Raw genomic sequence first — 20,923 nt, 5'->3', positions numbered from 1 at the left:
CCCAGGCCTGAGGGCAGGGGGCTCTCGTGGGCTCCCGAGCGCCCAGGCCTGAGGGCAGGGGGCTCCCGAGCGCCCAGGTGTGAACTCAACCAGTAGGCGCCCAGGTGCGAATTCAGCCAGTAGGCGCACGCAACCAGTGACATATAAATCCGCCCAGGATACAATTCAGTTCAGCTCGCGAGGAGGGACCCGACTGCAGCCGATTCGAGTCGCGGCCCCAGCAAGACCACCACCGGACCCAAGAGATCACTGGAGGCCACAATTCGGCCAGACCGAACGGCGAAGCTCAAGCAGAGGGACACCACCTCCAACTTCCGCAGACCGAGGCGCCGATGCACCACTCTCCGGCCTCACCGCCCCTGAAGCCTCAGCCCGAGCGTTTCATTGGTCCACGAAGGGCTTGATCCCGCCCCTCTAGGCGGTCGCCAAAGGCCGAAAGTCACCTGACCCTCTGTAACGTGTATCCGGTATAGAGTGCGGAAGCTCTCTCGAGTGACGCACGAAACGGGGTGACGCAACCGAGATCTCATAGGTTGCCCCGGAACGGGGGAGGGCAGAGTGAGGGCTGAGGGGGGTCTTCCAAATTTGGAAGGCGCCGGAAGTAGACGTGGGGTGGAGGGCGCGGGTAGGGGAGCTCAGGGGGCAGCGGTAGCCGCCCGGGCGCCCGGCTGCGCCCGTGAGCCTCCGCGCTGCTCTGGTCCGGCCGGTCCCCAAGGCTTGGCACCATGGACTTCCGGGACATCCTGATGGTGGCGTCGGAGCAGCAGGGACTCAACATCATCCCGGTAAGTGGAGCCTCGGTGGGGGGGGAGGACTGGGCCGGGGGAGGGAAGTTCAGCCGCTGCGCTCGCTCGGGGCCGGCCGTGGGCAGGGGGTCTCCCGGCCGGAGCTGGGGGGTCCCCGGCTGTGGCCACGCGCCGGCCCCGCTGCTAACGGCCGGGGGTGTCAGGACGGAAGGCGCCTACTAAGTGCCCGTCGCCTTGCGTCTGCCTGGGGCAGGTCCCCTTCCCCGGTCGGAAACGATAGGGATGCCGTCTCCCAAGTTGTTTCCAACGGGAAACTCGGAGCTCCTGCGGAGTCGGGGGCCGCGAGCGGAGTTCCCCGGCATCCCCGAGGGTGGGAAGGACGGACGAGAAGTTTGTTCTGCCCTTGCTGCGGATCCCCCGGCGCTCCCCCGTCCGGCCGCTTCCCGAGCGCCGCCTCCGTGCTCGCCCATCCGTAGACGGGTGGCTTTGCTCTCCCCTGGCTTGACACCCTCTTTTTTTTTTTTTTTTTTGTCTCCATCTGGTCGCGTGATAACCGAGGCTCGCGGGTGGCGGTCGGGATGGCTTGGGTCTCACTTTTTGTGTCCCCTCCCACTCTGCTGCGGCAGCCAATGAGGGGATGCGCGCCCTCCCCCCACCTGGGCTTGTCACCTTTGCTGCGGAGCCTACCCAGGAAATGTCAATAGTACGTTTAATCGAGTTACGTGGGGGAAACTTGTTGGGAAACGAAGCCGACTTTGGAGTCCGCCAGCATCTGACTGCCTGCTGGGAGGCGAGCGCGGTGTCGGAGGCCTTTCTAGTAGACTCCATACGCGGTTAACCGTGATAAAAAAATAATGAGCAGGAGCATAAAGGAGGCGCAGGAGAAAGGGGTATAGGAGTTCCTTGGAGAGAAAAGGCATTACTCATGGGTAACCGTAGAATCTGGTAGGTTCGAGTCGTGTCAGCCCTGAAGGGCTATGGGAAATTGTCCTTCCCGGGGGACTTTGCTGTCCCTAGGTAGAACACCTGCTCAACTTATGCTCCCCATGTGACTTGTTCCCAGAATGATATAGGGTAGCTAGCTGGGTGGCAGTGGATAGAGCTCTGGACATGGAGTCAGGGAAGACCTGAGTTCAAATTCAGTTACTGTGTGACAAGTCATTTCACCTCTCTCAGCCTCAGTTTCCTTACCCATTAAATGGGGGCAGCAGCACCGGTCTCCTAGCTTTGTATAGTAAGGACCAGATGAAGTGTTTTGTAGAGCTCACTGTCAGATGTTGGAGTAAAGGATGACTTAATGAAGAAACCTTGTTGCTCTATTTTTGAGGAGGTAGCGTTTGGGCTCTGTGCTTAAGGGGCAGGATACTCCCGGCATAGAATACCATGAGGCTTGAGGTGCGATATCTGGGGGACAGTGAGGAGTCCATTTCTGCTAGAGCATAGAAGTGGGTGGAAGTGAAATTGTGAAAGGGCATAAAGTCTACCTAATGCCAAACCAAGTAAGGAAGGTTAAACTTTGCTTGATATGCATTAAAAAGTAGGAATGATAAGCCCGTGTCTGTACATGAGTAAGGAAGTTGCTTGGCAGTAATGTGAAGAGTGTTTTGGGGGCAAGTTTGGAGGCATAGACAGTCCTCATAGCTGTTAACGAAGGACCTGCAGCACTGGGGATAGAGATGAATCTTGGTGAGACTTCAGGGGAGAATCCAAGTGAGAATGAATGAATGGTGGTTCTACTGACAGTGAAGTCCAAAGAACAGATTTTGGGGAAAAATAAGTGGGGTCTGTGCTGAAAATAGCTAATATAATGACACTACCTAGGATTTATACAGTGCTTTGAGATTTGCAAAGTGCTTTTTGCAAGTAATACTTCATTTTATCCTCACAACAGCCTGGGGAGTTTTTATCCTCACTTTACAGATAAGGAAAATGAAGCAGGCAGTGATTTTCCCAGGGACCTGCAAAATGCAAGAATCTGAGGCTTGATGGACACTCAGGTGTTCCTGACGCTCAAGTCCATCACTCCATCCACCGAAATCACTTAGCTGCCTAAATAATTTGTGTAGAGCTGACAGTTGGAACCATGGAAGTAAATAAAGTTTCCAAAGGAGAGCATGTAAAGAAAGAAGATGGCTGAAGACAGACCCTTGGATAGGTACACATTTAAGGATTTGGAAAGATGATAAAAACCAGAGAAGGAACAGTAGAGAAAGCTAGGAGATCCAGTAGGATACAATTGTGACCTGTCTGAACTCGGAGGAAGAGAGAGTCCTGACAGTGAGGTATTTCAGTGAGGTCGAAGGAAAGAACACTTATTGCAATATTTGAGTGATTAGGACACATTTGAAGCTAGCAGTTTTAGTGTTCTTATGGCATGAAGCTTTGTAAATCTATCCAGTGTTTGTCTTATTCTTTTGGGATTCACTGAATACATGCTGGGAATATAGATAGATATAATCTTAAAGCTTAATCGAGGAAGAATAAAACATGGGGGTCAGCTGTTACCTTTCACATATAAATTGGCTGTTTCTCTATCTTTTGGATGGTACTTACAGCCCAGGTGCACTATAGTAAGGCTCATGGTGATACCTGTGGTTTGAACAGTCAGGAATAGAAAGTAAACATCTGTGCTAATTCAAATCAGACGATATTTATCAAGCACCCTGTGTCTCTATCTGAAAGACTGTAATTCTCAATTTGTCTTTATTAACTTTTTTTTTTTACCTTTGAGGTCTCCCAAAATTTCTCTCCAGAATTGTACAGCAGCCAAATGATTTTTAAATTACACATATACCTCCAAAAAGTCTTATGTATTAGTTTTTAAAACACAAAGATGGTTTGGTTTTTTTCTGAAGTGCTGTGACTAATCATTTTCCTAAACTATGGAGTCATAAATTCTGCTGGCCAAAATTGTGTATCATAAACCTCTGAAATCTTGAGAAACAGAATTATTTTCAGTTTGTATGAATTTCCTAGATAGGTTAGTAGTGAGTCCAATAAACCTTACTTCCTTTTTTTTTTTTTACCCAATACCAAGGTTGAAGGAATGGAACTGTATTTTTCTAAACAGTGCATCTTGTGCATAAATCATCTCTATATTTCCACCCAAAACTGTTGGCTTTGATATTGGAGAGTCCGTTCATCCAGTTTTCAAATTAAATGTAACCAATCTTAACTAGTTGCTTGAGTGATTAACTGGTGATGATATGAGTAGGAAAAGTCCTGGACTGAGAGTAGACCTAGCTTTGTTACTAACTTACTGTGTGACTTAAGCATCTTTTAATTTATTAATAACCTATCCTTAGATACTTTATCTGTAAAATCAGGAACTTGAGCTAGATGTTTTCTAAAGTCTCCTTCAGCTCTAAAATTTTGCCTTTATAATAATAATGGTGAGAACAGTAAGAATTAACATTTATATAGCACTTATTTTGTTCCACGAACTGATCTAAGAGCTTCAGCTACAATTTTTCCTCATGGGTTTATTGTATTTTTTATTTATTTTTACAGCTAAACCTCCCATATACAGAGCCATAAAGTTTAGAGCTTACAAGTCTTGATTCCCAGGCTCTGCTCTGGGGGCATGCCTAGTTTTAGAGATAACTAGAAGGGACTGGTCTGGTACATTAAAACCAAGAAATAATGATAGTTTCATTTAAGGGCCTGAGTGCCCAGCTGCCTCTAACACCTGCACAGACCCCTAAGTTGCATTACTTCTTTTGGGGGTTGGTTGTGAAGGGGAGTGGTTACTGTCATGGTTGACTTCAGAAACAAAACAAAGCTTTCCAAGAGGAAATAGCTCTGCTTTTTTTTTTTTCATTTTGAAGAGAGAGAGAACTCTTTAAAACAAAGACAGGATTGCATCATGCTGAAAAAAAAAATTAGGTACCCTGAATTATTTCCCAGTGGAAAACTAAGAAAATAATAGTTGGTTCTAAGATGATATAACTAGTCACACTTTATATTAAGTAAAAAACTGTTAGAGTAGCCTTATGAAATTTCCCAATTCTGGTTTATGCCTTGCTGGTCTTCCTGTCCTCTCCCACTCTCTCACCAGAAAGACCCTTAGTAATTTATAAAGTGGTGGTTTAGATCCCTCAGAAAAGAATCTAATTAGATTCCTTCTGTATAGTCAAAGATCAGAATTAGAACCATTGGGAGGCTGGGGAGGGGGGCGGTGCAATGAAGGCTGAAACAAGATTTCAACTCAGTATAAGGAAAAACTTTATAGTGGTTAGAGGAATTCTTTTCAGAGGCATCTGAAGCCTGCAAACTTGCTGGAGGTCCCCCACTGTTGATATCATTTCTTTTCTCTGCTTCTGACAGCTGTACCACAGCCATTAAAGTGTTTTGGAGTATCAAATTCTAATGTGGGGGACTAACCAAGTGGAAAGGCATAGAGGACTATGGAGGATCTTTTGTGTGTGGAACATCAAAAATAAGCCAGTATAGCTAAATCACCTAGTGTGCAGGAAGACTTGGAAAGGTATAGGAAAAAGCCGGCTATTAAGAGATTTAAATTTCTTTTTTTTTCTTTTCTTTTATTTATTTTCTGTGTTCTACAATCACTACCATATAACTTAGATTTTTTTTCCCCTTCCCCTCTCCCTTCCTGACATGGCATATAATTTTATATAGGTTCTACATATACAAGAGATTTAAATTTCAAAGGGGAAAAAAAAGCAGGAAAGTAAGGAAAGGGAGGGGTGTAAAGAGGAAGATGGTATGAGGGAGGAAATTGTCTCAAGTAAAAGAAACTTCCTGCTCCTGAAGTGGTTGTATTCAAAGGTGGTGAAAAGGAAAAGAACTGTCTAAAGGGGATACCTTAGATCTCCTCTTAGAAAGTTGGAGAATGACCAGACCAATAGTGGTATATAAATAAAAGGGAATATTATTGCACTGGAAATAATGGCAAAAGAGACTATTTCAGAGAATCCTGAATGGTATGGCCTGACACAGTGAAGTGAGCAAATGGGACAGAAATTTATACAGACAGAAGCAATAAAGAAAAATTGTTAAAGGCTTAAGAATTCTGGTCAGACCAGTGACCAACCATGTTTCTGAAAGACCCATGATAAGGCATGGTGTAACCACCCCCAGACGGAAAGGGAATAAACAGAGACGTAAATGTTACTTTGGACATGGCTGCTCTGAATTCATTTTGCTTAACTATGCTCATTTGTTCCAAGGGTTTGATTTTTTTTTTCTTTCAGTTAATTGGGGGTAGGGGCAAAGAGGGTCATTGTAACATTTTTAAAAAATGCACAGAAGAGCACAGATGGACTTTTTTAAAAAAATTAACATATAGAATTATATACTTTTATAAAAGCAAGCAGTGTGAAATGGAGATTTGTGGTTTTGCATACTCTTTATTATGGAAATGCTCTTTTTTGGTGTCTTTTTTTTTTTAAGTAAAATTTTCAAACAGAAGGATTTATATTTCTAGAGGCAATAGGAGTTGGAGGGAGTGGGGTGTGACATGATGAGACCTGAACTTTAGGGAAATCATTTTGGCTGCCATGGAAAAGAGGCTTGAGGCAGGGAAACCAAATTAGGAGGTCATTGTAGGCCAGGGAAGAGTTGTTGAGGACCTGAACCAGGTGATGAGTCTGCATAAGTGAAGAAGAGGGAACTTGCTGAAGAGGGTGTAGAGATAGAATCGAAAGAATTGGCTGTGTGGATTTGCTATGTGAGGTGAGATTGAGGAGGATGACACTGAGATTACAAAGCTGGATGTGACTGTGGGAAAAATAGTGCCACCCTCAACAATAATAACGACATGCAAAAGAGGGGCAAGTTTGAGGGAAAAGATAACGAGCTCTGTTTTGGTTGTGTTGTTGAGTTTATGATGACATCTGGTTATAAATGTCCTGGAACCGGAGAGAGACACTAGGGATTTATTGATTGATAGATCTAGAAGTTATCTGCATAGAGATAACAGTTGGACCCGTGGAAGTTGATGAGGTCATCCAGAAAGAGATTTAAAGTGAAAAAAAGGAAAGGGCGCATTTATAGAACCTTGGGGTGCACTCACAGTTAGAGTGGGAGTGATACTGATGACTCAGCACATCAGACTTAGGAGAAAGCTGAGTAATGAAAACCTGAAGAGGAGAGAATATCCAAGGAGAGAAGAAGCGTTCAATTGAATCAATGAAGTCAAAGAGGAAGGAGGTTTGAGAGCATTGGCATCATTAGATAGCACAGCCGTTGAGTGAGGAAGGACGACAGACAGATCATGGAGAGTTAAGAAAATAATGAGAAAGGAATGGAATTGGAGGACAGGTATAATGACTTTTTCGAGGAGTTTGGCTGAAAAAAAGAGAAGACATAGGACAATAGTGGGTATGGTAGGGTCTAATGGTAAGGTTCTGTTGGTTTTTTAACCATTAGCAAATATTCAACGTTGCCATACTGTTCTTGGAAGGATTGCCCACTCACCATCCCTATCACTTTCAGTACCAAAGGGCCCCTTTCTCTGGCACTATTAGAATGACAGAGCTGTGACTGTCTTTGCTTTTATAGCTCCAGAGCTTAGCCTTGTTCTTGGCCTGTAATGCTTAGTGTTTTTTTGTTCATTTGGAGTATGTACTGACTATATAAGAAGAAAAGTGAATAGGATCGAATGGACAAGGAATCTTGAAAACTTAGAGGAAGTGAGTGAAAAGTTATTACAATTTTGTGTTGACATAATAAGGATCCAGGAGGAGAAGGTTATCAACTGTGACAGATACTTCAGAGAGGTCAAGATGCCATCTGACCTGGTAATAAGACATCTTGGTGAAATTTAAAGGTTATTTTCAGTTAAAGGAGAAGCCTAGGAAGGTTGAGAACCTGTGAGACTTGGAAAGATGGTGATACCCTCAGGGAAAAAGTGAGGAGAGGTGGATTTGGATGTGTAATATGTATTGTATAATCCTAGCCTGAGCTCTTTCCCACCAAAAAATGAAAGTGTCCCTTTTGGGGAGGCCTCATCTTTATGCTTGACTGAGCTACCACCATGGTGGAGTATAAGGCAAAGAGAAAACAGGAACAAGGCAAGGAAGTTTGCCATTTTGTTTGTCTGAGTCAGGTTAGGTTCTGATTTCTTGAGGGCCCCACTTCTGGATAAGGAGTGGGAGGATTTTTTAGGGAATATTGAAGAGTGGTATAGGTGTAATAAACCCATTCATGATTGACTTTCAGGAAGGATTGGACTGGCTTCCCATCTTCTAATTCTTCAGTCAGTTGAGATCAAGCCTTAGTCCCCTTTTGGGAGACAGTCACTCTAATGGTCCTTCTGTTTTAGGGATGGGAATCTACCAGTTTCACCTTCTCCAAAGTCTTCACCCTTCATCCTTCCCCTATAATAGTTCAAGTACTTTGTGAGCTCGGGCTGTTTTATACTTTTTACATTCCATATTAACTGGTACAAGGCTGCTGTTAATGTCATTTCAATTGCGTCCAGTTTGGGGTTTTCTTGGCAAAGATACTGAGTGTTTTACCATTTCTTTCTCCAGCTCATTTTACAAGGGAAACTGAGGTAAACAAGGTTAAGTTCCCAGAATCACACAGCTAATAAGTGTGAGGCCGGATTTGAACTCTGGTCCTCTGGGTTCCAAGCCCTTCACAGGTCATCTAGCTGCCCCAGTACGGAGACAGGTCAATTAAATACCGATTTATTGATTAGTGTTTTACTACCACAACCACCACCAGCATTTTCTGTGAGTTCAGGAAGCCTGAAGTACAGGATGACTAAGGATAAACATTTGGATACCTCAGTTAGTATTTCTGTTGGTAGATGTTTGGTGCTGGTAACATTGCAGTCGTTACACAGGATAAACTTGTTAGATTAGATCTGGCTTCATGAATAAACTCACTTACCAGGCACTTTTAAGCTGTTTCAGAATGTTCTCTGCCCTCTTTTCCACATGCATCTATATGGATCCTTAGATTTTCCTCTCCTGGCATTCTGGGCACTTTGGATTTGAGATTGCTCCTGTTAATTTAACTTGCTGTCTTATTAATATTTTTCATTTCACCAAATACATTGGATTTGTGATAGACTTCTTTCTCTCATCTGATAAATTTCATGAATGAAATGTGGGATAATCCTGGAGCTAATTCAGACCCAGGCCTATATAGTGATTAGTTTGATATTTAACATAGGTCTGCAATAAGAGTGCCACATTTTGTTTTCATTTTAGTAATTCAAATAAACATTATCTTAGTTTTAGTCATTTCGTGACTATATTTCATAAGAATTAAAACCCAAAGAAATGCCATCTGTCTAAACTGGTGAGGCATTCAGCAGGAAGGATAGTAGCCATTTGGAAGTAAAATAGAAACCTGGCTGAGAGTCAGGCAGTTGACTTTGTAAATTAATATTTAACTTCAGCACAAATCCTCCACGTAGATGCTTTAGAAATATTTTTGAATTGAAATATCTGAACTGTAGAGAATTCAGTTTACAGAGAAGGATGCACTCATTATCCTAAAAGCCTAAAGAAAGATGATCATTATGCAGTTAGAAATGTTCATCAGCTCTAGTTTTTTCTTAGTATTCTTTCTTATCTTAAGCCAAGGACAAATTTGAATGTCTCTATTCAACTCAGACTGACCATTATTTTTCAGTTATACTGTGTGCACATTTTTTTCCAGGATTGGAGCAAGGTAATAGGGAAATACTTATTTTGCAACTTAATCATTTTTGAAAGGTGGAATCTTAATTATTGAGAACTCTGGAGGCTGAGGACCCATTCTGTAGTATCTGCTAGACAAAAATTCCCATCATGGGTCTAAGTGTGGGGGTTCCCAAGCCTTTTTCAGTACCCATATGGCTTCTTTGCCTTTTGATACATGGTATTATGACACCCTCCTCCCTTTTCACTATGAAAGGAAATAAATTCTACAGTTTACCGTGCGTGTACACATAAATAAAGATGTTAATTAAGCTTGATAGGATAATACAGTTGTTTGTCAAATATTCATAGTACTTTCCATTGATGTGGAAGTATCTCATACCCCCTGGATATATGTCCTAGGCTCTGAACCCCTGGTCTAGTGAATTATCTGCCATCACCTGTTCCTACCTAAGACCCTCAAGTATCTAAAGATGAGTCCTTTATTCATAATGGGGAGAGATGTGTTAAATTTGTTCATTATGATTTGAGGATCTTCGGTACATCAAAGCATGCTTTTTAAGATAGACCTTGCCCATCCCTTTTTTCAGTGTACTGACTATTTTGGAGAGTGAGAAGAGGAAAGGCTTAGAAGTGGAATTGAAGTTAATCTTGCATGGAAGCTATGGATGCTTAGAAAAGTATGTGTGTGTCTGTGGGTCATAATGAAAGGGAGGGGGCAGAGGAACAGTGAGGTTGACTGGATAGTCATAGCATCATCAGAGGAAATGTCAGAAAATAGAGATGTCAAATAAAAACTACAGCGAACGCTAAATTGTCCAGATTTGCCTAGTTTGGATCGTTGCTGGTCCTCAATGATCCAAATATGAGGTTCTCCCTTCATTTTGTTTTTGGCTTAAGAAACTCTTCATGTGTGGGATTGAATCTGTTCATTTTAGGTACAGATGCTCATTCAGCTCAGGTCTGGAATATCTCCTATTATGTGAAAAAAATCAGATATGTTAGGAAATAAATGGGCTATGGGATGTTTCAGAGGCATAGCATGCTTATTGTAACTCCTTTTTCTTTTCCTTTCAGAAAAGATACAGTTTGGCAGTAGGTCCTCCTAAAAGAGATCCCAAAGTCAAGGGTGTCCAGTCAGCAGCAGTGCAAGCTTTCCTCAAGCGGAAGGAAGAAGAGCTAAGGAAAAAAGGTATTTCATCAGTTTGCCCTCAGTTCTTCCGTCATCACAGTTCCTTTGTACTTGTCATTCTTGTTTATAATGTAAAGGATTTTAGTACTTGTCCTATGACCCTTATTAGATTATAAATTCCTTGAAGCCAGAGACTGGGCCCAGTTGACTATGGCTGTCAGTATCTTATCATATTTCAATTTAATGCTTTTTTTTTTTTTTTTTTTGCTGAGAACAGCTTTCTTTTAAGACTAGCTATAGGTATGCTATACTTTGTGTTCTTAAAATATACAACTAAATGAGAAAATCAAACAGCTCTGAATCATTTTTACAATTCAGCGCATTTTGTAACTTACTCTGTTGTGTACCTCTGTTCTCTGTTTTGTATAACAGCCTAAGCCCCTTGCCCTTGCCTATAAATGAAGAAGCTTATGAGTTCAAAACTTTAGTCTTTCAGTTAAAATACAAGTTTTGTTTTCCTGTCAGTCACTTGTAATTGAAGAAAAACTCTGAACTAAGTTTAAAAGTTCAGTGCTCTCATAAAACACTTTAATTCAAAGGAATTGTTATCTCAACAGTACCCGCAAATCACTTCATATCAGGGAAACTTGTCATCTTCTATACCATTAACTGTACTGGTTCAATGCCAGGACATGTGTTATCTCTGTCAGCCAGCATGGTGCCCTTCCAGAAAATATAGTCTCTGACTATTTTTGTACAACTAGAGGAAATGTATCTACCATTAGTTATTCCTGCAAGATTCAGGTGAACAATATCCATCAACATTGAATGGAAGGCAGGGTTACCTGCCCACATTCTAGACTTTTAAACAGTCATATCATCCCCACCCACATGATACTGTCACTTCTTTAACCAATCGTTTTTTCCCCACCTACCAATTTCTGTTCTTGGTTCTATGCTTATAAAAAGGGGCTGCCTGCCTCTCCTCCTCAAGGTCTTTGGGCCTGCTGAGGAAACCCTTAACCTCTTTATTAGTAAATTCACACTTTGCTAATAAACTGATAGTACTCAGAGCTTTGTAACCCAGTTTATTTGATTTTACTTGCAACATAAAACATATAGTAATATAAAGGCAATGATGCAACTAATAAAATAGGTAAATCTTAGTAATTGTGAAATTCAGGAAATAATCATGGTTCCTTCAGAAGGCAAATGATTAACTTGAAGATTTTTGGAGACTGAGTTAATTTGTGAAATTAGCTTGCTTAAACCATTTTGTTTTGATTGAATAACTAAGTCCTTCATGTGCTTAGTCATATAGAAAACTATGTATAACCTACTCATTATGTGAATGAATGACATTATATGATACTTGTTTAGAATAACTTCCTTACTCAATTCCAGAAGTTATAGCTTGAATCTTGTCTTTCTCTAGTTTCAGAAAGGCAAGTTGTTACCCTATTGTTGTGTTAACATATTCCTATATATCATGTTTAGCCTTAGAAGAAAAGAGGAAAAAGGAAGAGCTGGTGAAAAAGCGCATTGAGCTAAAACATGACAAAAAAGCAAGAGCCATGGCGAAGCGGACAAAGGACAACTTCTATGGTTATGATGGGATTCCTCTTGAAGAAAAGTCAAAGAGAAAGCATGTAGTTGAGGCACCCCCAAGCCTCAAGGGGGCAGACCAAGAATTTTTGAATGAGGAAGAAGCAGAACCTTTGGAATATTATCAGACAGAGTCAGAGCATGAGGAGTCAGAAGAGTATGAGGAGCAAGAACCCCCTCTGAAGGCTGTAAGTAAACCAAAGGCTCCCCTCAAAAGTGCCCCTCCGCCTATGAACTTCACAGACTTACTCCGGCTGGCAGAGAAAAAGCAACACGAACCCGTGGAGATTAAGATAGTAAAGAAAATAGAGGAACGGCCCAGGACTGCAGAAGAACTGAGGGAGAAAGAATTCTTAGAGCGAAAACACAAAAACGTAGATAGAGGAAAAGAGAAAAAGATACTTGAACGAGAGAAAAGACTGGCTCCTCCAACTTTGTCTAAAAAGGTTCCTTCCCCCAAAGAGAGTGTTAGTGCAAGACATAAAGGTCCCGGGGACAAACATTCCTCTTCCAGGGGGGGCCACCTTCCCCAAATAGGTGCTGAGAAAAAACCTAGACTTACTGCAGCCAGTGAGAAACCTGTGAGACTGCCATCCACTAAGTCCCAGCCAGGAGAGAGGACCAAAGCAGGGTCTGGAGATGGCTTCCAGCACTCATCAAGTGAAAGCCACAGCCTCTTGCTTAATGGGACAGAGAAATCTCGCCCCAGCTCCCATTCTATGGGCACAGGGATCTCAAAGACTGTCATTCGTGGGACTCAAAAATCCAATGAGCACAGGCCCCCAAAAACCTCTTCTCATCCTAGTCATTCCAGGTCTGGGGCTCTCTCTGCTCCTCATGACAAGACAAGAAATTCAGGTGCCAAGCAGCCAGGGAACAGTTCTAGCTCAACCTCAGGGCGGCCAGGTATAGGGACTTCTCGGCCGATCCTAAACCCAAGCCCTAGGAGGCACGGTGGCAGCTCCACCTCAGGACCTGAACAGCAAACTAATGGATCCAAACGCTCGATTAGTGGCTCAGGCCCCACTGGCCGACCTGTGAGTGGCTCAAGTGACCGTGGGCATTCTACAAGCAATTTAGGAAGCTCTAGCCGTTTAGCCAGTAGTACAGGCTCTACAGGGCGGACAGTGACCCAACCTGGGCAACCTTCCAGTGGCTCAAGTGGCCCTGGGCGACCTAGCTCAGGTGGTCCTGGACGACCCATGAGTGGCTCGGGTGGCCCTGGGAGACCCATGAGCAGCCAGAGGGGCCCTGGACAACCCATGAGCAGCTCAGGTGGCCCAGGCAGACCCGGGAGCGGCTCGGGCGGCCCGGGCAGACCCGGGAGCGGCTCGGGAGGCCCGGGCAGACCCGGGAGCGGCTCGGGAGGCCCGGGCAGACCCGGGAGCGGCTCGGGAGGCCCTGGCAGACCCGGGAGCGGCTCGGGAGGCCCTGGCAGACCCGGGAGCGGCTCGGGAGGCCCAGGCAGACCCGGGAGCGGCTCGGGAGGCCCAGGCAGACCCGGGAGCGGCTCGGGAGGCCCTGGCAGACCTGGGAGCGGCTCGGGAGGCCCTGGGAGGACAGTCAGTAGCTCAGGTCCCCCTGTGAAACCCAGGTGCACAGTTGTTTCAGAAACTATCTGTTCCAAGAATCTCATCAGCCGACCCAGCAATGGGATGATGAATGGGATGAGGTCTCCTCCACCTGGATACAGACCTGCAGGATACCTACAAGGTAAGACTTGAGTTCCTAAGGAAATGTTGCCTACGCTGGGGGAACAGCTTGGCGTCTGTTGTACGGTCTCTTTCAGTGTGTTTGTGTGCTGATGAAGGACTGGGGCATCATCTTGCTCATTCATCAGAGCTGCTTGAAACTTCCTGGATTACAATATGAGATTTTAGCTCTTGATATAAAGGTGCCTTGGAAGCCACTCCTCTGGGAGAAGCTTTGGATGCTACACTTTAAGCTTTGTAGCCCCCAAGAAATATCCTTCCTGGGGTCCTCCCCTGGAGCCCACTGGGGCTCTTATTCTGGGGGTTGAGTTTCTGGAGTGCCAGCAATGAAGCACTTGGCTGTGTGCTGGAGGAATAAAGGTGCAAAAGGCCAAGGATTCTTGTCAAAACATACGCACTAAAAATAGCTGGAGAGCAATGTAATAGAATCCAGGATGAATTGGTAATATATCACAGGTGACTTGTAGAAGGAAATTGTGGGTTGGAAAAGACAGATTCATTCTATCCCTGCTGACTTCTTTACATCCCAATATATAATTTGATCACCGAATTACACTAAGGCTGGCTTGGTAGAGTTCATCTCTCAAAGGCACCTCTCATTGTATTGATCAATCAAGAGTGTTATCTTTTCTTTTAAAGACTTGATAGTGCACTGTTAAACAAATATGGGATATGTCTGTCTTTGCATTTTATTATAAAACAATTATCATCGCCTTAGAAGTACAGTTTTTCTGTGCTTAGGTATTCAGAGATCCCCATTTCCCCCTATGGCCCGGAAACGGTATCCTGAGGAAGATGAAGATGAGGAGTATGACTCGGAAATGGAAGACTTCATTGATGATGAAGGAGAGCCTCAAGAAGAAATATCAAAACATATTCGAGAAATCTTTGGTTATGACCGTAATAAGTAAGTTTAATGAAGATTCAGCTATGTCATATTTGTCCGTTGTGAATAATTAAAATAATACAAAAATAGAATTTAGTAGTACAGGCATTGGGCAATCTAAATGTCTTAACATTTGGGGAATGGATGAACAAATTGAGGATGGGTATATCAGTAAGTTGGAAGGATTGGATATCGCTGATTTTTATATTCATCTGAGAGAAACCAGTGGTACCCTAAGTACCAAACCTAAATTTACCTAGTCAACTAATAAGACTTTATTTACTTTTCAAAATAAGATTGTGTGATCTTTAGTTACTTTTATAACATTAATTTCTGATTTTCAGATACAAAGATGAGAGTGATTATGCCTTACGTTACATGGAAAGCAGTTGGAGAGAACAACAGAAAGAGGAAGCTAAGAGGTATGTGTCAGTAACGCAGCTGTGCCAATCATCTGTGCAAGTCCTTTCCATTTGTTACATTGGTACTGGCTTGATGTTCATACCTAGTCACAGCAGGGACTTCATTTTTTAAGAGATCTTTGCTGGTAATACAACAAATACTTCGTGAACTCTTCCTTTATGTGAGACTATGAAGACATGGATAAAAAAGAAGTGTAATTGGGCTTTGTCCCCTCAAGGAGCATGCAAGACAATCCAGTCAGAGACAAGATTTTACTCATAAAATAGTAACTAAAAAGTACAAGGTAGTACGTGGTGAAGAGCCCTAAACAAGATGGTCTTCGAAGTTTCAGGTGAAAGAGATCATGGTAGGCAGCGTGTCCAAAACAGAACTTAACGTATTTTCCTTCCCAAACCCTTTCTTTCAAACTTCCCCGTTTCTGTCAAGGTCATCACCATTTTTCTTTTTAAATAATGCTTTTGATACCTTTATTCTTACATAACCTATATTTCCCACTATATTCTTCCCACTGCTCTCCCAGAGAGCCATCCTTTATAATGAAATCTAAAGAAAAAAATTCTGTAAACCTGAGTAACATGTCAAAGCCTGACTTTATACGCATTATCCCAAGTTTGGTCATAACTTTTCAGCATTGTTTTGATTTTGTGGTGGTAATTTTTAACATTTTGAGAAAATCAAATTGATTTTGATTCTGTTTTGTAATTGATTCTATTCTGTATCACCACTGCATTTTGTAAAACTACCTAACCTCACATTCCTTTGTCTTTAAGTTCAGAAGTTCATATTCAGTTTTCCTATAATGACTAGTTTTCCTGTGAGTTTAAAAGTTGAGCTGTCCTATAAATTAAAAGAAATTCATTATCTACCACCAGATGTACTTGCAGAATTAAAGGAAATGGAAAATAAAAGGAATCTGTATGCCATTAGTTATTCTTGTAAGATGCAGGGGGGCTCAATCAGTCAGCAATTTCCTAGTGACAGCATAGGAGGACGGGTTACATTCCACATTCCTAGTTTCCAGCCAGTCATATTATTCCCCAAACCTATGATGCTTCTGACTTTGTATCTATCTACAATACGACAGGATTTTAATCAATCATGTTGTTTTTCCCATCTATGATGCTGCCTTCTAATTTTGGAATGCTCCTTTTATCTCTAAAAATGACCCATCAACCCTCACTCCAGGTCTTTTGACTTGCTGAGGAGCTAACACCCCCTTTTTGGCAACTGCTAGCCTTACCAATAAATGAATTGTGCTTGGAACTTTGTGCTTTAGTTCAATTTCAATCACAGCAGTTTACATTGTTGTTATCATTGTGTATATTGCTTTTCTGGTGCTGCATATTTCATTTTGCATAGGTTCATATGAGTCTTCACAAGATTCTCTGTATTATTTCTTACAAGATAATATTCTGTTACTTTCATATACCACAGCTTATTTGGCCATTCCTCAATGAACAGGCACCCACTTTGTTTTTAGTTCTTTGCTACCACAAAAAGTGCTGCTCTAAATATTTTAATGTGGTGGGGCCTTTTTGTCATTGACTCTAAGGTAAATATATGTCACCACCATTTTTGCAGTTATCCAGGTTCACAACTTAGGAATTAACCTTGACTCTTTCACCCTTTCTTTATTAGTTCAGTTGCCAAGTCATCCATTCTGTCTCCACAAGATCTCTTACTTTCATCCCCTTCTTTCCATTTATATCCAAAACCACCTTAATGCTTTCATCACTTCTTACTTGGACTGTTCAGTAGCCTTCTAGTTGATGTTCCTACCTCCATCCTCTACCCTCTTCAATCCATCTTCTTAACAGTTGCCAAATTGATATTCTTCAAGCGCAGTTCTGACCAATGTTGACATTCTTAGTGTAGTTTGCTACTTCTATTCTGCCTTTTGAAGAGGGCATTTGTCTTGTATGGCATCATAAGAGTATTATTTCTGTTCTTTTACAGCTTAAGACTTGGTATGCAAGAAGACCTTGAAGAAATGAGACGTGAAGAGGAGGAACTCAAGCGCCGGAAAGCCAAGAAAATGAAGTTGCGTTAGCTGCAGGTTTTTACCATTGGGAGAAAACACTTTATTGAGAACTTGCTATAGACTGGAAAAAAAAAACCTTTTTCCCTTTGGTTTTTATTTGGGGACTAGAGAAGGAAATATGTAAAGGAAGCACTGGAAAAAACAAGGCTATGGTTTGAACAGAAAGTATTTATTTTTAATACTTGCCTGGGTTAAATCTGTAATGCAGATGAGATGTAATATTCATTTGAATGTTTCTATGAAATTCGCTGTTCAAAGATGCCAGCAATGATACTAATGAGCTATGCACACTGACTGTGGGAGTCCACTCACCACTTGTTAGCTAGTCACCTGTTATTTATTTGACACTTAAAAATTAAGTGAGGATTATTGTTCTGTTTTCATAGTTACTGCCCAGATCCACGGGTAGGACATCCCTGAACCAATAAGATCATGTCATAGGCTTCTCTTAAGAATAGTAACCTGGAACGTCAGTCTTTTCCATAAGTGTTGCCAGCAATAAAGGAATCTGCCCTGGCCTATGTATTTGAGAATCCTGGGGTCTTAAAATAATAATTTGACAATATAGAATAGGGTTCATAATTTCAGAATGGCTGCTATTTCTATAATTTGAAATAAAAGTGTAATAAATTATCTTGGACTCCACATTGTCCAAGGATTGGATGCTGAGCATTTTCAGTCACAAATGTGTGTGTTATATTGGAGTTATATAAGCTATGCTTCTTGATAAGAATATTCTTTACCCAGTTTTCTTTACAGTTTTCTTATGATTACCCTGGTTTTAAGCCAAGGTAAAGTAGAAAAGGTCACTGTGTAGACTAATTTTATTTTTAAAAATCCACTTTTATATTGGAGAAGGAATATTCCTAAGTAAAGAAGTTCCTTTATTCTAACATGAGATTTGGGAGCATTATATCTAAAATAGAAGCTGACTTATGGCTTGCTTTTCCCCTCAGAGTTCCTCCAAGGTACACTTTTAGTGCCTCTCAGTATTAAAAATTTTCATTAAATAACTTAGTACCCATCATTTCATGGCAGAAAACAAAATGTAAGTTTATATTGAAAACATCCCCTCTTGCTGGCATTGTACTTTTATTTCAATCTATGCACTGAAGAAAGCCCACATTGTCCCCAGCAGTGCTTTCTTACTGAGCTGAAGATGATTCCTCTCATTTGTGTTCATCTCACTCTCCCCATCCCTCAGTCCATGTGTTCTGTGCTTTGAGCCACCTTCTCATGTATTTCCAGCAAGAAGACTTAGCTTCCAAAGAATAACTTAAAAGTCTCCAGGAGTCAGCAAGTGAATTGACTCATGAAATAACCTTATAGAGGGAAAAGCCTGGACCTTAACTTGTTAACTGAAAGTGGTAGAACATTGGTGGCATATCTGCTTGTGGAACACATTCTCCATTGACCTATATATAGTGTCTCTAGGGGATGGTGGGGGCTGGGGGCAGTCTTGTAAGGGTGCTTAGTAATCATATTTGTTTCTTTGAACAGAACTTTCTGTGTACTTCCCCACACCTTCCTTTTAGTCTTCCCACTAAACAAAGAGAATAAAGAACCTGTGTGAGTTTCTCTTCTATCCAATAAATAAGACTGTGGTCATATATTAGCATCACTTAATGGGGCCAGATGATTCTGTTTACAAATTAGTTTGCTTGAGGCAAGTTCCTTTTGAGCTATGAATAGATGGATGTACATTTTGCTGTGGTGAAGCTATAAACTTAGGCAGACCAGTGCCTGAGCTACGTAATTTAAAGTTTAAGACTTTGAAAGATCATGTCTCATTTGGACCTAGTGAAAACTATGCATTTTCTTTGTCACTAGAAAAACATCCATTCATCTATCTGTTTAGAGTATTCGTGAGCCACTGATATAAAATCCTGGTGGCTCCTTTTCACTCTCCTCCATGCTGTAGCCACAGAAAAGACCAGTGCATCTGGTTCAAAAGACATCTGAGGTTTTTCCTGTTAAACTGAGATGATTTGGGATGTTGTTTCGCTTATCACTTCTGTGCTGCTTTTTTCCTCTTAAACAGTAGATGATTGTTTATTTTCCATGTAGATTTGTAAAAGTATTGAGGCTCTGGAATAGAATACTACAAAACTTTGTGACTTAGCTGACAAATTGTTAGTGGCTTTTCACCTTGTTTTAGATTATGAACTTTTCATGTTTTTGTGCAGTTATTACATACAATAGGAAACGTCCATCATTTAGGCTCTTGGATTTGGTTGATTGCGTGAAGTTACTCTTCCTTCCTTGTGTACGTGGGAACACATATAGCTCTCTTTGTAATGTGGTCAGCTTGTGAGGCAGATTTTAGTCTTGTTCCTCTCAACACCAGCATTACAATAGGGTGCTTCAGCTACCAATTTTTCATGTAGTTGGAGGAGGCCTTGGGGTTTGTATTCATCTGTTTCTAAATCCTGCCTCCTACTCACCAGAAAATTCATTTTAAGTCAGCCTGCCAAACTTTGCGAAAAGCTCATGTAATTGACAAGCTAAGAAACCAGACTAGGCTGTTATTCATAAAGAATCCCACATCAAGTGTTTGATTTTAATGTATATTTTCCTTTTTTTTTCTTCCAAATTTGGGGATATTTTAATTCAGTATTTGAAAATGTGCCTTTTTATTAGGTAAAGTTAATTTGTGAATGTACCATAATGGGTGCAGCATTTCTGAAATTAATAATGTGAAAGTAGTTTTCATAAAACCCCAGTGTGGCTTTGATTGCACAATTACTGTCTATGCTGTTGCTAAGTCAAAATAAGGGCACTTTCTATTTAAAGCTACTTCCAGAAATTGTCTTTGTATACTGTAAATGTAACGTAATGTCCACTTGGAGGCCAGGGTACTGCACATCACAGACAGTCTTAGATAAAGAAGACTATGCTGTGAACAAGTGGGAGTTGGAGGAGTATCTCAGATTACCTGTCTATGAGAAGCTGTTAATTTTTTATGTGAATCTGAAGATTTTCTCTGAGAAAAATTATTTTTATTCTGTTTTGCATTTTGTAATTTAAAAGTGGCTGCAGAACATTTCTAAAGTATAGTAGGAGACCAAAACACACTTGGAGAGAGAATAAATATATGACCGGTTGTTTTATTATCAATGTTTGAATGTATCAGACTAACATTTGGTGAGTGGACATGATGCAATATGTTTGTATAATTGAGGGTAGGCCCTAGCTTTTTCTTGAAGTTATTGTTCAAAGTCATTGTGTCCTGAACACAATGTGAAAAATCAGGTGTAAAAAAAAATCAAACAAAAAAAACATTTTACATAGCTGTCTTTCTGGTGCCGTTGAAGTGCGAGAATACTTTTGCACATGAAGAAAATATAGGTGAAAGTTTTTCAATTGATGTATAAAAGAAATTATAGGTATTAAAATTTTTATTTATACTTTCACTGGTTTGCTTTTATTTACCTAAAAAACTTGAGGTTTTCCATAGACTCCCTTAATTCCAGACCTTTTTGCCAGGTAGAAGCCCCAGAGGTACCAGGTTTGAGGTATAGAAGTGTAACTTTTTTCCTGCCCTCACATTTCTTCCCCCTTTCACTCACCCCTGCCTTTAGCTAGACTCACTGATCAGCTGCTGCTGCTTTTTCCTGACAACCAAATAACAGTCTTCTTGATCAATATGGGAAGGAGTACCTGAGTAAAAGGGGGCAGAGCTAGAAAAGTAATGGGGTAGGAGGGGAGGTGTCATGGAGAGGTCCATGACAGAGGGAGGCATGGGATCTTGAAGCCTAAA

The 20,923-nt window shown here is 41.5% G+C and overlaps 1 protein-coding gene across 2 annotated transcripts; it reads left to right on the top strand.

Annotated features, from left to right (window-relative positions):
• The first annotated feature begins 652 nt into the window (after positions 1-652).
• On the top strand, positions 653-20,576 carry SPTY2D1 (SPT2 chromatin protein domain containing 1). Of its 2 annotated transcripts, none has more exons than XM_072619665.1 (6): positions 653-785; positions 10,442-10,556; positions 11,994-13,814; positions 14,555-14,720; positions 15,044-15,121; positions 17,079-20,576. In XM_072619665.1, the coding sequence occupies exons 1-6, from the start codon at positions 726-728 to the stop codon at positions 17,170-17,172; spliced, it is 2,334 nt and encodes a 777-aa protein (XP_072475766.1). In that variant the 5' UTR covers positions 653-725; the 3' UTR covers positions 17,173-20,576. The 2 variants fall into 2 exon arrangements, with proteins under 2 accessions (XP_072475766.1, XP_072475767.1); XM_072619666.1 differs by lacking the exon at positions 653-785 and adding an exon at positions 1,348-1,691.
• The last annotated feature ends 347 nt before the right edge of the window (positions 20,577-20,923 follow it).

Source organism: Notamacropus eugenii, chromosome 6 (genome assembly GCF_028372415.1).
Source record: "Notamacropus eugenii isolate mMacEug1 chromosome 6, mMacEug1.pri_v2, whole genome shotgun sequence".
Classification (NCBI taxonomy): Eukaryota; Metazoa; Chordata; class Mammalia; order Diprotodontia; family Macropodidae; genus Notamacropus; species Notamacropus eugenii.
This window is presented reverse-complemented; position numbering and strand designations above follow the sequence as displayed.

What these genes read in the sequence shown, in the direction of transcription:
- SPTY2D1 (XM_072619665.1), top strand. Translation starts at nt 726, where the DNA reads ATGGACTTCCGGGACATCCTGATGGTGGCGTCGGAGCAGCAGGGACTC. An exon ending in AGGGACTCAACATCATCCCG is followed by an intron (nt 786 to 10,441) that starts GTAAGTGGAGCC and finishes TTTTCCTTTCAG; the next exon opens with AAAAGATACAGTTTGGCAGT. An exon ending in ACCTGCAGGATACCTACAAG is followed by an intron (nt 13,815 to 14,554) that starts GTAAGACTTGAG and finishes TTCTGTGCTTAG; the next exon opens with GTATTCAGAGATCCCCATTT.